The sequence below is a fragment of the Hemicordylus capensis genome, chromosome 2 (assembly GCF_027244095.1).
Source record: "Hemicordylus capensis ecotype Gifberg chromosome 2, rHemCap1.1.pri, whole genome shotgun sequence".
NCBI classification, from domain to species: domain Eukaryota; kingdom Metazoa; phylum Chordata; class Lepidosauria; order Squamata; family Cordylidae; genus Hemicordylus; species Hemicordylus capensis.
Window position 1 is genome coordinate 286,625,789 of NC_069658.1, and position 15,797 is coordinate 286,641,585.

At 40.9% G+C, this 15,797-nt stretch overlaps 1 protein-coding gene across 6 annotated transcripts in view; it reads left to right on the forward strand.

Annotated features, from left to right (window-relative positions):
- Positions 1-10,845, forward strand: part of CNTN6 (contactin 6) — a 350,488-nt gene extending 339,643 nt beyond the window's left edge. For 5 of the 6 annotated variants that reach the window (XM_053303087.1, XM_053303086.1, XM_053303089.1 and 2 more), the window contains 3 exons: positions 4,795-4,907; positions 8,591-8,759; positions 10,258-10,845. In XM_053303087.1, coding sequence (XP_053159062.1) covers positions 4,795-4,907; positions 8,591-8,759; positions 10,258-10,361 — 386 coding nt within the window. In that variant the 3' untranslated portion in view covers positions 10,362-10,845. Of the gene's footprint in view, positions 1-4,794; positions 4,912-8,590; positions 8,760-10,257 lie in introns of those variants that run through there. The other variant, XM_053303088.1, reaches the window with a different exon arrangement.
- Positions 10,846-15,797: the final 4,952 nt, after the last annotated feature.

A 15,797-nucleotide genomic window follows, 5' to 3' on the forward strand; every position in this document is an offset into this window, starting at 1 on the left:
AATCAATCAAACAAACAAACAAACAAACAAACAAACATATACCATGCATAGAACTGAAAAAATGTGTCCAAATAAAAAAAAGGTAGCAGAAAGTTTTCAGACTTGCATGTTAAATCCAAGTACTGCACAAAGCACAAATCCACTCACTGTATTTTAGTGAGGACTACAGAAATGAGACTCGATAATGATGGGGAAACTATGCAAAACATTTTAACCATCAGAATGCTAACAGGTGGATTTTTACTTGGGGCCAGCACTTGGTTCTAAGGTGAACTCTGAATTCCTTTACATATGGATCATATCACTTGACACTATGAGGCTGTTCTCACAAGCAGCCAAGACCGGGCTTGGCTGCCCAAGGGAACCACTGGGATCTGCAGGGCTCCTTGAGACACCTCGGCAGCAAACCCGGCTAAGAAGATGAGCAGTTAAATGCGATTAAGGGAGCATTTTCCTGACCATGTGTCAGCGCTGACTGTTTTCAGCCAGTGCTGAAACACTGATGGGTGCCTGCCCATCACTGGGGGGACTCCCACAATGCAGCACACACTCACATGGTGCATTGTGCGATTTCCAGGGGCTGCGACGATGCGACCTGTCCCCTGCAGCTCCACACTGCTTGGCTGTGCAATTTGCGTGCCCAGCAGCAACACAAGGATCGTCTGTGGGGAAGGTGAGCTTAAGCTCTTATGCGATCATGAGAAAGGGCTCTTTATGTTTAGTTTATTTTCACATCTGCATTCTCAGATACTACATTATATTATGTCTAAATTGGCCCTACATGTGCTGCTTTACAAAATAGTATGAAAACTGTGAAGTTTAAAAAAGCCAATTTAGAGAGATCTCTTACACAAGTAAGACATTGATAAAACAACTGCCTACAAGATTATACTGAAATCAAGTGCTATCAAACCACTGTGGAATAAGTAGATAGACTTCGGCTCTTGATTATGCATTTTGAGTGTAGTGTTGTTATTCACCTAAAGGATGCTAGGATGTCTTTCAGTTCTATAAGGCTCACAAGTATCCTATCAGTCAGCTCTGGCCTTCTGCTCTTTGGACAATGGTGTGAGATTACATACCATATAATTTTAGTGATAGGAAAAAGAAATTTGGTTCTATTCTATTTTCATAATTTTTTCCAGCTGTGAACATGTGGTCAGTCTTTATATGGACAAAAGGGAACTAATCCAATGGTTTTCATCTTTTGCTCAATTGTGCAACTTTGAAAATTTTGCTCAAATTCTTCTGCAAGTTTATACACAAAGCCAATCTTAGACATATGTCTATAATCTTCCAAACAAAATAATGTATTTATTTTAAAATAACTATATGTATGTCTTTCTTCTTACAAACAGTTCCAACCCGAAGTGATAGTTTTCAGTATTTCACAGTGAGTTTGTTCTCATAACCAGCTGTTTCTGAGTAGGAGAGGGTAAACCAGGGGTACAGAGCCATGGGAATTCATTCCTCTTACCCAGCTCCTACCTAAGTGGGTAGCCCAACTTTTAAACCCGGGTCTAAACTGAGGTAGGACAGAAATACAGGCAACCCTACCTCAGAATTCAGTGGTTTGGGTGATCATGCTGGGTTTTTGAGCTCCTGGGAGCTGGCAACCATGTTTACCAAAAGGTTCTGAGGAAAACAGGGCCAGGCAGAGCGGAGCTGTTGCAGTACTGAGGGCTGTCTCTCTGCTGCTTACACAACGCATTGTGGGATATCTCGAGGCCCCAGCTCCTGATTTCATCTCAGGAGGGTGCTACTCTGGCATTTGTGTGAACATGCAATCTGCAGAACCAAAAGGAGGTTCTGAAAATAAAATTTTCAGAAATTTACCAAAAATCAGCCCTTTGCCCAATCCCCCTGAAATTGGGGTGGTAGCCTGCACCCATTAGGCACTACCACCCCACACCACTCCTTTTGCCCAGATCCCATGCTATGCCCCCGAACTGCCCCAAAGTCACTAAAACTTTAAAAAATCGCCAAAAATCAACCGTGAACCGAATCACTCGAATTTTTTGTGCCCGAAATTCGGGTGATTCGGCTCGTGCCCCAAAAATATCGGGGGACATCGGGGGTGATTCGGTTCGGCCCCTAATCACCCGAAATTGTTCGTTTCGGGCACAGATCGTTCTGTGCCCGAAATTTTTTGCACATCCCTATTGTACTCCTTCAGGGGAAGGCGGGGTTGGTCTAACCATGATGGATCAGTTTGTACTTAGCATCACAATTTCCCCACCATACTCCCTTCTCTATCAAGCCTTGTGTGACACAATTAAATCATCATGAGCTTCTCTAGAACAGCAACTTTATGGGCTTTCCCCGCCCCTACAGTGAGTCATAATGTTGTAAAGATGCAATGGCTGAAATACCGATTCATAGTTTTTGATTTTAATTGTTAATTGATTTTAATTATTCTTATTTTAATGTAAACCACCCTGAGCAATTTTTGGAAGGGCAGTATAGAAATCAAACAAACAAACAAATAAATCTATGCAAGGGAATGCAGGCAGCTTGTGCATCCCCTGTGCTTCTGCGTGTAGGTAAGCTCCTCCAGTGGGGCTGCACCACAGGGCAGCAGTACTCTGCAGTACCTATTGGAAATAATGGGAAATAATGTTGTGCAACTGCATTCACAGAACCTCATCAAAGGTGCTTACATATGCACAAGGGCCGGCACTGGTAGTGCTCAATCCTCCTGTGTTCCCTTGTGCCATTTGTCAGGCAATAATTCTTATATTCATTGTTATTTTTTGTGCAACATGGTAGGTCATATGTGTAGTAGTAGAAGCATTTAGAATATGTATGTATTGCTTTTCAACAACACCCAAAAGTTATCAAATCTTATATAGCAGAAGGATGAGATTTTGATCTCTTTCCCAAAGGGGCTCACAGGGAGACACTAGCACAGCCATTTGGATGGACACTGTGCTGGGCTGAATTGGGACAATTGATCACCCCTTGCTAAATATAAGAAAGCCATAGCTTTAAAAGATGCCTCTTTGCCCAGTGAGGGGGGGGGGCGTTTCTAGTTACAGAATCAAGCTATAAAAGTAGCCCAGGTTTTTTAAAAATTTATTTAATATTTTTAAACATTTTATAACATTTTATATATTGCAACAACATGCCCAAATTGCCCCCCCAAAAAGGAAGAGAAGAAGAGAGAATCACCATTACACTAGAAGTTGTGGATAGGTCAGTAGGATTCTTATTCTAAGAAAAGCTTAAGAAAGTTATCCCAAATTTCAGACCATTTATCCAATTTATTTACTTTTAAGAGGGCCCATTTTTCATGTGCCACAAGCTTAAGCAGGTCCTGTACCCAAGCCTCGCACCGAGGGGGATTGGGAGATTTCCACAGCCTCAATATCAACCTCTTGGCAACCAGCAGGCTCCGCCAAAGCCATTGTTTAGAGCTGTATTTTGATCCCCAGCTGGTTGGAATAAACCCCAACACTGCATTTCAGTCCTTCAGATGAATCCAGCACTAAGTTAATTCGCAGGTTTGTAGTATGTATCAGATTGTGAATTCACTTCTCCTGCCTGGATGATTTTGATTCAAAAATTTACTCACCATTTTATGCCAATGTGGCTGATTAGTAAACATAATCCAGCCCATCAGATGCTTTTATCTTTTTAAAAAAATATTTAATAAGACAATACATAAACATGAAGAGTAAAACTGATAAATAATGACATTCATTACCCATCCTTCCAGATATATAAAAAATTAGATGGAGAAGAATGACTAAAATTATCTTGTTTTGTGAACAGAATAAAATTTGACCGTATCATGAAAAAATCATTAGAATTAGCTTGACCCGCTCAAAGATGAATAATATGGGTCAGTTTTTCAGATATGGCAATATGCCATATAGACTGATACCAAGATGTCAGAGACATGGTTTTATGCTTCCAGTATTGTGCAGTGGATATTCTAGCTGCAGTTAACATAAAAACTATAAGATCCTTAGAAAATAATGCCAAATTAGCTCCCGAAAATACATTTAATAGTGCCAACTCTGGTCTCATATCTAGCCTCTGTTGTGTAATTTTACCTATTTCAAAAAATACCTCTGTCCAAAAGCAGAAATACTGGGACAAGACCACCATAGATGGAAGTATGTTCCCCTATTTCCATAGCTGTTCCAGCATAGCAGGGACAAACTCTTATTGATGTGGGATCATCTAGAAGGGATCAAATACATCAGATGCTTTTATCTTTTATCTTGCCCTCATGATCTGTCCCTGAATGTGTGATTCTGTGCTGTCCTGTTTTGTAGAGAGTTTTCTACTAGTGGTTAGGAAATAGTGTCATCAGCAGGAATCATGGGGCTGCATCCTCATAAAAGGCGCCAGTTTCACGGACAGAAAAGTGCCATGAATGGAAGAGGAATCCAAAGCATAAGCAATGCCCTTGCTTTGGAAGGCCTAGTGCTGCCACAACACCTTTCAGGCCCCAAAATTTATGAATGAATGAAGGTGTCTGTAAGAAAAGCACTTCCATGAATGGTTTTCCCAACATATTGGCGCTAAAGCGTACAGACTGTGGACTCTACATTATTATATCTAATAAATCAAGGGATATTAAAATCTGTTTACATTTCTTAATGCAATTTTCAGATCAGTGCTTCTTTTCAGTTATGAATATAATTCTCTCTACTAGGAAAGGTGATTGCCATAATAGTGGTTTGGGTTGACTTATACATATTATATTAATATCATGTCCACGGTTTAAGATTTGAGTCAGCAAATTAATGCTCATGTGAATATTGTGATTATCTTTTATTAAAGCACCAAGCCAACGGCCAGCAAACATTGCATGGAGACTGACAAATTCAAAGATATGCTTGAACTGGGAGCATGTGAAAACAATGGAAAATGAGTCTGAGGTGCTAGGCTACAAAGTAAGTAAGTGAGATCATTAGTCATAGACGCAGAGCACATGTCATGTGACTGGCTATGTTTAATGTATTAAGCTTTGATTTGGATCTAAGTAATACTAATGCATTCTTCCTGTCTGTTTACTCAGTTGAATGGACTGTTTACAGGGCTGGCATCAGGGCCTGGCATTACAACTGATGAGGGCCCAAAGTCCTAAGAAGGACCCACTGCTGATCCCTGAGACCACTTTTGTGCCATAGCCTTCATGTGATGGCGGCAAAGCAATCTCCTTGGGGCTCACCCAGATAGGAGAGGGCCCCTAGGAAGGCTGTTTGATGAGGCCCCTGAAACCCTGGATTATTGAAGCATGTGGAATGTGTGACAGGAAGCTAAAAGTGGACTATTTGATATTAGGGATGTGTGAATCAGTACAGGTACAAAACAATGTGTACCCAAATCTACTTGTTTTACAAAACAAATCACCCCTGTGCTAGCTGTCCAGATTCGGGTCCAAAACAAATCGCCCAGATTTCGGACCTGGAAAATTTGCAGAGTCAGACCTCCATTTCATGGTAATCTCTCTTGCTGTCTCCATTTTGTGTCAGGAACTTCTTTTAAGAAATCCCTCCCTCCTAAGATCAGATTGGTGACACAGTGTGCAACTATTGGCTGGCAATCCCCCCCCCCCGGTTCCAGATTGGTTCATTTCCATTAAAATATTGTGTTGCCAGGGGTGAGTGACGCAGCATTGGCTAGGGGAAGTGTCAAAGAAGGGACAAGTGCGGGGGGAGTGTGAAGGAGGGATTTTAAAATGTACTTAAGGAAGCAGCCAGCCACCATTCTGCCTTCCTGCCTCATGGGGGAGAGAGAGAGAGAGAGAGAGAGAGAGAGAGGAGGTTTGTTTTGCCTTGCCAGCCTGCTACCTGGAGTGGATTGTCAGTTTTTCGTTCCTGCTTTCCTGATTGAGGAAAAGAGAAGATAATGTTTTCCCCACCCACTTCCTTCTGCTGAGACAATCACTGCCTGCACCTGCTGTCTGTGCGAACTGATTTGGGAACAAAATGATTTGTACCCAAATCTACCTGTTTTGGGAGATCTGTTGACAAAACAAATCACCACTGTGCTAGCTGGCCAGATTCGGACCCAAAGCAAATTGGGGGTGATTCTATTTGGGTACAAATTGAATCAAAAAAATTGATTCATGCACATCCCTATTTGCTATCTCAGAAAAACCAAAGTAGAAATAATAATGAAGTAGTAACTCCTTTGTCAATGCATACATTGTTTTCACATTAGGCATTAGCAGTGAAAGTAAATGCAAAACATCAGTGAGTCTTAATGTGAGTAATGCTGCCACAAATCTATTATTTTGAAAAGGAGATCCTCTCAAAGGAGATGTGTGGCCACAATTAAATTTGGGAGCCGAACAGTTATTCACTGTCACACTGAATTCCACCTCTAGACATCATATGGTACTGAGCCCTACACACACATCAGTCAAAGATCTAGTTCTCAGTGAGGTGGTAAAGGCATGACTGGATTGCACCATATCAGGCTGCAGATAATGGTTCACATGGCTAATCTTTCAAAATCCCATGCACACAGAAAACTAATATATAATGGATATGGATAGGCTAGAAACCTTCTTCTTGACATACGGTAATAGTTTATATGTGCAAAAAGGTCGTTTAGTGGAGGAACATTCAGTCATGTGTGTCTTGGACCTGCAGTCTGAAGTTGTCTAGTACAGACATGGTTTACCACAGTGAGACTGGGCTCAAAATTCTACATAAGAGATTATGCTGATGTACAGATTGAAAAAAAATCACAGAGGAATGGAAAGGAATGGAAAGGTAGTCCTATGATGCCCCCACACCCAAAGGCACGACATGAATAATTAAGTAATTAATTAATTAATTAATTAATATGAATAAACAACTTTGTTAGCCACCCCCAAACTAATTGTTCTTTGGGTGGCCCCAGAGATTAGATTGTATTGAAAACATCCAATAAAAATGCATAAAGCATCAAATCACAACATGCACACATATACAATAAGTACAAAACAATGTAAAAACTAGTTTTTTAAAGTCAATTTTTAAAAATCAGATTTAAAAAGCGTAAGTGAATTGAAAGGTCTTTACCTGGCATCTAAAAGAACAAAGTGATGGGGTCAGATGAGCCTCACTGGGAAGGCTGTTCGATTAATTAATTAATTAACTAACTAACTAACTTTATATACCACCCTTCCAAAAATTGCTCAGGGCAGTTAAATGGGGTGCAACCACTGAAAAGGCCCTCTCCCTAGTAGCTACACATGAATGCACAGGGCAATCAATTTGAAGAAAATGCCACAACTTTATTAATGAATTATGAACTGGTATTCCCAAAGCCTTTGAGGTTTGTGAAGTTCCAGAAGCAGCTATGAGTGTAAATCATAGCCCATAAGCCATGAAGCCTCTAGGGACCAATTAATCACTCACCTGCTTAAAACTAGTCAAACGGTATTCACCAATGCAAACCCCACTGTTTCTGAGCCCAACCCACACTACACCTGCCAGTTGTGACCAAGTTACCTAACAGAGAAAACAGAAAGGGGTAGGTAAAAAAAACTCCTGGTCAAAGGCCAATCAGGCCAGAAGCCAAAAATTCCTACTTGCCCTCCAACAAGGCTGGTCTTGTGGGAGCTGGTCTTGTGGTAGCAAGCATGACTTGTCCCCATAGCTAAGCAGGGTCTGCCCTGGTTGCATATGAATGGGAGACTTGATGTGTGAGCACTGCAAGATATTCCCCTCAGGGGATGAAGCTGCTCTGGGAAGAGCAGAAGGTTTGAAGTTCCCTCCCTGGCATCTCCAAGATAGGGCTGAGAGAGATTCCTGCCTGCAACCTTGGAGAAGCCACTGCCAGTCTAGGTAGAAGATACTGAGCCAGATAGACCAAATGGTCTGACTCAGTATATGGCAGTTTCCTATGTTCCTAACTCACCCCCCACATATAAACCCGTTCTATCCCCAGGCTGAGAGGCAGGGAAAGTCTGAATGGTGAAGACTGAGCCCAGAGAGGCAGTCCAATGGCTGCCTAAGTTCTTGCCAGAGGCCGGTGGGGGATTTTCACTGATCTCCCCTTCATCCAGAAGGCTCATGCAGCCCTCAAGGACATAATTGTGCATTGTTCAGAGAACTCCTGGGAGAAGGGGAAGATTCACCAAAAAAAAATTCTGCACCACCACATGAGCACCATGAGCACCCTGTCTGTGCTCCTCTTTTGCATTATAACATTCAAAGCTGACTGGATACGATACTGCAAATTATTTTGTTTACTGTAGGCCTTGGGAATCCACATTCCCTAACTACATGTGCACATGTATAGTGGAAAGACAATCCTGAATATTGCTGCATTTTTATATTGTAAACTTAAGTATAAATTTTACTTAAGACAGATGTGCCACTGTGAGAATGGCAGACAGGCATTGTGAGCAGGTCCCTACACCCCCTCAGACTCCACAGGGTGAGTCTCCGTAGAGAATGCTTGTAACCAACTGGAACAGTACATGTTTGTGCTGAATGAGTCCATGGGGTGCTGGAAAATATACGCTACAGAACTACATCATAAGAACTGAGAATACAACCCACCATGTGAAGAAACCTTACAAAAAGCAAGCAACAATAACAAAGCAACTTCTGTCCTTCTCTCCTGTTATAATTAGATTTTGTATAGGCAAAATCGACAAAGCACCACTCATATACTGGAGACAAACAATACATCAGCTGAGCTGCTAGTACCTTTTGAAGAAGATTATCTCATAGAAATAAGAACCATCAGCGATGGAGGGGAAGGTAGCAGCAGTGAGGAAATTAGGATTCCAACCATGTCAAGTGAGTTTCCCCACCCAATTAACATTGTTGCTGTAGTCCCTTGACTGCCACGAAGAACTAAAGCTGGAAAGACCTATGACACTAACTTGATATTCTAGTGCCAGCAAACTTGGGAGTTTCTTACGTGTCTGGCTGGGGAAAGAAAAAGCAATTAACATGGAAAAATATGCAGTAGAAATTTCAAGGGGCCGAGACTCTGGTACTTGATGATATATGGGAAACCTGCAGCTGTACAAGCTGTGAGGAAATTAGTTACTGGGTTGCACTGAAATTACAGAGTTTTCAGCATATGACTGGGTTGAACTGAAATCACAGTCTTCAGAATCTCAATCCACATTTTTTACTATTTTAGAAGTGCAAATATACTGAGCATTGTACATAGGTTAAAATGGACACGTTCTCGCCTACTGCCTCACAACCTAACTTAAAACACAACTCAAAGGGAAAAGCAAGAAGGAAGGGAAAAGAAACGGTTTTTCAGTTGCTGGGCTGGTTCACACATTCTTGTACATCGCTTGACGTTTTTTCTTCTTACAGTAACTCAGATCAACTGATCTGTGAACTAACTCAGTTGAAAAGCACTGTGATTGGGATAATAGGTTGAAAAAATTCTGACGAGTTGAAACTGTGATGACCTGCAATCATCAAGTGATGAACAGGCAGGTGTGATCCATCCCTTTGAAGCACAGAATAAATTCAATCAGGGGAATAAAAGCAAGGAGCAAAATACACAATAGGACGAAGAACAAAATGCAGGAATAAAAAGATGAGTTTTTCCAACTATATGGTGTAAGATAAAGAAGGAGTTACATGAATATGTGGAGGAGAAATTCCATGCATGAGAATGAAACAGACAAAAGTATGGAGGGCAGCCACTGCTTCTCTGCTAGGGAAGGCAGCTGAGTTATATTAATATAACCAAGCGCCTATATGTCTTGAGCAACCATGGCAATACATAAAATATTCCAGTGGTGAGGGAGAATCATGAAGTATTAATCCCCTTAATCAGGGGCGGAGCCACCATTGAGCAAATGGGTTCAAAGAACCCAGGCTGCTGCCCTTCAGGAGGCACGCCATGTGGCCCGGACATCCTCCCCATGTCTGATGTCAGATGGCTGCGCTGCCCTGTTTGGGAGCTAAACTACGCCCCTGCACCTGACATCAAATGTGGGGGGCGTGGCTAACAGCTCCCTGCTTATGATGTCAGATGCTGATGCAGGGGGCGGAGCTAGGGGGGCCATGGCGACTGGTGGGCCACCTCTGGCCTCCCTCCACACCTGTCCTTAATATAGTTATAGTCAGTTATCATGGTCAACTGATATTATGAAGCTATTTGCTAGGGATAGATTCTTACTTTCCTAAAGAATATAGCAACCTGGATGAGTCAAAAACCCATTCAGTTAAAAAAACAGTGGCATGGAAGAATCATATGAAAATGAGCTATGGTCACGAATGCTTCTTGCATATGAAACTGAGTCGTTTTCTCTCTTTTTTATAGGTTTAAGCTCCAGAGCAACACATGCCTGCCATTCTGTAGCCCATGTTATGAGTACTAAAATTATGATTCTGGGATATTTTCTCAATTTCTCTGTTTTTTGTTGAGTGGAGCCAACATGGCTGCACCCCTTGGACTTTTCAGAACAAACCAGCCATGGTTATTGGAAGGTATTTTCCTGATATGTCAGCTACTTCTGTCTTTCCTAAAAATGAAAGCTATTAAAGATAATGAACTGTATTTTACAAAAATTGTAAATATTAATTTAATAAAAAATAACAAACAAATCACCTGTGAGTTTAAGATCTCCCCAAATTAAACAGAATGTTGCCAAAATGTAGCCATGTGATTGTAAAATGAGAACGCTAATTTGTATTGCAGTTGGCAACCTGTTGTGGAAATCCAGTTTATATGTATCTATGGCAAAAAACATACAAGATACCAACCAAAAAAACCCAATGGCCAACAAGAAAAAGGCTTGCAGTTGTTTGTGGTGTATAACATTAACTGATACATGTTTCTCACTTTGATCTGTAATGAAATAATATTATTTGCATTTTCAGATTTAATAAAAAATATTTCTTTATGATTTTTTCCCCTGTTGGTGTCACTAATTCAGACTATATGAATAGACTGTGCATGGCATCTGTATATATATAGTTCTGATGTTATAGTTCTAGTCAATTTAAGATGTCAGTTTTCTCAATTATACACATTGTAATCAAGTGAAGGTTAAGTATGTCTAGTATGGTCTATAGACAACCTCAGACAAAGATGGCCTCTTCCTGATGGCCTTTGGATTGTGACCACATTCTTCATTCCACAGTAATGCTTTCCAACACAGAGTTATACATTCAAAAGTTTACAGTCTTAAGAAACTCCAGTAGAAACCACTAGCATATGAAATGGTGCTCAACATGTCATGCTATCTTTTTCATCAGATATTTCCTGCTCAGCAAACTAAAGTTATAATTCTTCCACTTTCTCAGAATTAGCCGTCATTAAATGCAGTTTGCCAGTTCTGAGCCAATTATCTGTCTATCTACCTATCTATCATATTTTATATCTCCTATATAAGCATCTCTAGGCCGTGTACACAACACAAATTACAATATAAGCAAGCAAAACACTTCCACAGAATAAAAACAATTAAAATTTTCACAGAGTGAAACCATTAAAATAATTGCACAGAATTAAAACAATTAAACAATTTAAAATTAATTTTAATTAAAAGCCTGAGAAAAGATTCTTAGGAGTCTTTTAAAAATCAATCAGAAATGGAGAAGCTCTTATTTTGTCAAGGATTGCATTCAAAAGCTCTGGGGTGGCCACAGAGAAAGCCTGGCCTCGAGACAGCCCCTGATGAGCCAGTGGCAATGGTAACCAGACTTCCCCAGGTAGCTCCATGTAGAGAGCATCACAATAGTCAAGCCTGGAGGTCACCAGCATATACACTACTGTTGTAAGGTCATTTACCTGCAGAAATTGGCACCGCTGACATATATGCCAAAGCTGATTAAAAGTGCTCTTGGCCTCCTCCTCAACTTGAGAGACCAGAGAGAGTTTTGGATCCAGGAGCAGTCCCAAGGTCCCAAATATTGATAGGATAGGATTATAAATATTTGATTTAGCTCTTTTCAATAGATGTTTGGCTAACATACTATTCATAATAACACTCTTCTTTTCATTCTGGAGTTATGCAAGTCAAATACATAATGAAAAGAGCCCTACCTGATCCATCAGACCAGTTCAGAAGCCCAGATGTGGACAGTAGTGCTCAGAAGAATCCGAGACAACACTTAGATTACACTATGCCTTATGAAGACCTTGTGATGTAGGGAGCTCAGCTAACTCTTCTCCATCTCCACTGAATAAATGGAGCTAAAAAACCCAAGATATTTCATATACTGAAATATAGAAATCTGATTAAACATCTTGATCAATTTAATCAACAGTTCAACACCCCATCTCCTAAAACGTCCTCCCTTTTAAACACCACTTAGCAGTTAGTAGTAGAGAAATTGCTTGTCTTGTTTTCAAGCCAATCTGGATTTACCTAAACTGATCCCAAACTCCCATTCACCCAGCTCCCTTCTATTCCACCCAGCCCTGATTCCCCAGCACTCCCTCTTCCCTTTAAATCTCACTTACCTGACTGGAGACTGTGTTCTACAGGTGGCAAGCAACCACTTGAGAGGGAGGCCTCTTCCTCACTGTCCTCTCTGGTACCTGCTTCACAGCTGCTCAGAGTGCCAGGACGTAAGGTCATGGAAATCCTTCAGAAATGTAACTGCCCCAAGAATTCCTGCAGCCTCCCTCCTCTCCTTTATCTGTGGCTACTTGCTGCTGCTCATGCCAGCCTGTAAAGGTAAAATGTGTCATCAAGTCAATTTCGACTCCAGGTGCCCACAGATCCATGTGGTTTTCTTTTGGTAGAATACAGGAGGGGTTTACCATTGCCTCCTCCCGTGCAGTAGGAGATGATGCCTTTCAGCATCTTCCTATATCGCTGCTGCCTGATATAGGTGTTTCCCATAGTGTTGGGAACATAGCAGTGGGATTCGAACTGGCAACCTTCTGCTTGTTAGTCAAGCATTTCCCCACTGCACCACTTAAGGTGACTATTCCAGCCTGTAAGTGGGGTTTAAAGGAAAGTGGTTAGGGGAGATCAGGAGGGTGGGTGGGAAGGGGGCTTGGAAGAGAATTCTTCTCCAGTTCAGATATTAATCCAAGACAGAGGAAAACTTGTGCTTGTAATTCTTCATAACTGAGGCAAGTTTTGTGACACTTTTCCCCAACTAAGCCCAGAAGTATGAGCCCAGCAACACCTCTGCTCCCATCCATATCATACCAAAGCAACTACTTTATATATGAGAGCCAGCGTGGTGTAGTGGTTAGAGTACTGGACTAGGACCAGGGAGACCCGAGTTCAAATCCCCATTCAGCCATAATACTAGCTGGGTGACTCTGGGCCAGTCACTTCTCTCTCAGCCTAGCCTACTTCACAGGGTTGTTGTGAAAGAGAAACTTAAGTATGTAGTACACCGCTCTGGGCTCCTTGAAGGAAGAGCAGGATATAAATATTATAATAATAATATAGGGACACAGCAAGAAAACAAGTTTAGCACACTACTCACAGTGTCGGTGTTAAATCAGCTGGTGATCTAGAGTCCAACAGTTTCTAAGCCCCAGTCTCCACTGGATAACCTTTATTTTTTAAGAGCAAAAAGGAATGAGCTATTCATTTCTATCCTCATTTTGGCATGCAGACATCTGATTGAACCTCTTGACCTATTGAATTAGTAATTCAGACCGTGAATAAGTAGATATATAAAATTCCTTAGCAATAAGTCTACATTTACAAACGGCTCATTTTTCTGTCACTCACTGGGATACATCATCTCAACTACATCACCTCAAGCACTGACTATAAACTGTCAAATGAATTAGAAGAAATGTGCAAATAGTAAAAAGACTGATTAAAATCAATCCCAGGTGAACTCCAGGCAGGGAGGAAGCTTGTCTCTGACCACTGCATCTCAGCTCAGATGTTACCCAGAAACTTGGAGAATGTGACTCTTTTGCTAAATATTAAGAGTGAAATTTAAGAGTGGGTTTTTTAAAATGCAGTTAATAAAAGCTGAACAAAAGTGAGGATAACGGATAACTGAAATGTAATACATAGGCTGTATTTGCACGTAACCTGAAACTGGAGGTGAAGAGGCCTCCACTTTCAATTTCTGTATGTCCAGATGCAGGCAACTGCAGTTTCACTGGAAAATGGACCCACAATTTCCCTCCCCAGACTACAATTTGAATCTTCCATTTGTAGTGAGTTTTACAGCCTGTACCTCTGGTTCTGTGATGGCACCATTACATCCAAATGCAGCATCACAGTCTTGCTGCCTGGCAACCAAAATTCAGGGAGGAAGCTCCTCCCTCGCTCTGGCTGCTATTGGCCCTTCAATCAAGAAGGAAGCCCAGGCAGCTTGTGTGACTGCAGAGAGGGAGCTCTCCATGACGTCTGAATTTGGATGGGAGAGACCAGAGGGTAGTGGAACCACGGGTCCATTCGACCCACAATTCTGCTAAGGAGAGGACCTACAAAGCTTCTCCTATATCTAATGAATACTCCCCACTGCTGATTATCCTCTCCTCCCTTGCAAAGGTAAGGTGGGATTGGGAACCACATTCTATCCATGTTGGTTGATTTAGTCCTCCTATTGGATATTTGGGGGCAATTTTTTTCGGGAGGAGGCAAGGAGATGGCAGCATCACACAGAAGTCTACACACAAAGCATATAAGAGTACATGCAAATAAGCAAATGAAGACTATATTGTCCCTAGGTTCTGCTCTCTCCAGTCACCATAAATACAAATACAAACAAATATTTATATATCACTTTGCAACAAAAGTTCCCAAAGCAGTTTACATAGATATAAATAAATAAAATGACCTAAATAAAATGGCTCCCTGTCCCCAAAGGGCTCACAATCTAAGAAAGAAACATAAGTTTGACACCAGCAACAGCCACTGGTGGTATGCTGTGCTGGGGATAGATAGGACCAGTTGTTTTCACCGCCTGCTAAATAAAGAGAATCACTATTTTAAAAAGGTACCCCTTTGCTCAGTTAGTCTCATTTTTATTTCTTCTAAGTAGTTGTAGAGTGCTATCCATGAATGGATGATTGGATGGACCTAGTCAATAATTATTAGACACTTAAGTTGAACCAGTTTGAAACATTTGTGGTCAATCCAAGTGACAAATAAAACCTCTGCCAATACTCAGATGTGATATTTATAAAAGAAGGGAAGCTTTGCTGGCAAACTAAACATTTGGAAATACTGTTGGAAGAGACTGAAAGGCAATCAAGCTGAATGTCAGATAGTTGTCTTTATGAGCATTAAGCTGAAGAGTGGTCAAGATGGGAGAGTTAGTATGATGAACTGTAAATGAAAACTGAAGAATCATTATCTGATATTTTTGTGTTCTCATCCTAAAATTCCCTGGATTTGCTGACCCTAGGTTGTTGATGTTTATGAAATAGCTATTTGGAACATCCAAAACTCCAGAAAGGAATTACCCTTGCAGTCTTTTACCTTTATGATTCTATTACAGGGGGAAAGAAAGGTTTAAGACTAGCATTATTTTTTCTTAAGCATTAGTAATATTTTGATATTAACAGAAGGATGGCATACTTTAATAAAACAAGTTATGTGTATCTCCATCTGATACCATAAAACTTCTGCATCTGAATACATACAAAGCTCTGAAAGTCTTCAGAATGGCGTTTAGCATCAGTTAATATTTTATGACAGCTGACATTTGAAAAATTGAGATATGCTAATTTTGTTCCATCAGATCTGAATAGTCAGTATCGGTGCTATGTCAGGCAATTTATAGACCCAGCAGGCAGGTTACAATTCACACCATAGCTTCCTGTGCTAATAGCAATTTCAGGTTTCTCTAATCTGAATGTGTCACAGACTATCAGAAAAACATATATGGGAGTGTGCTGAAGTGAAAAATCTGTAAACCCAG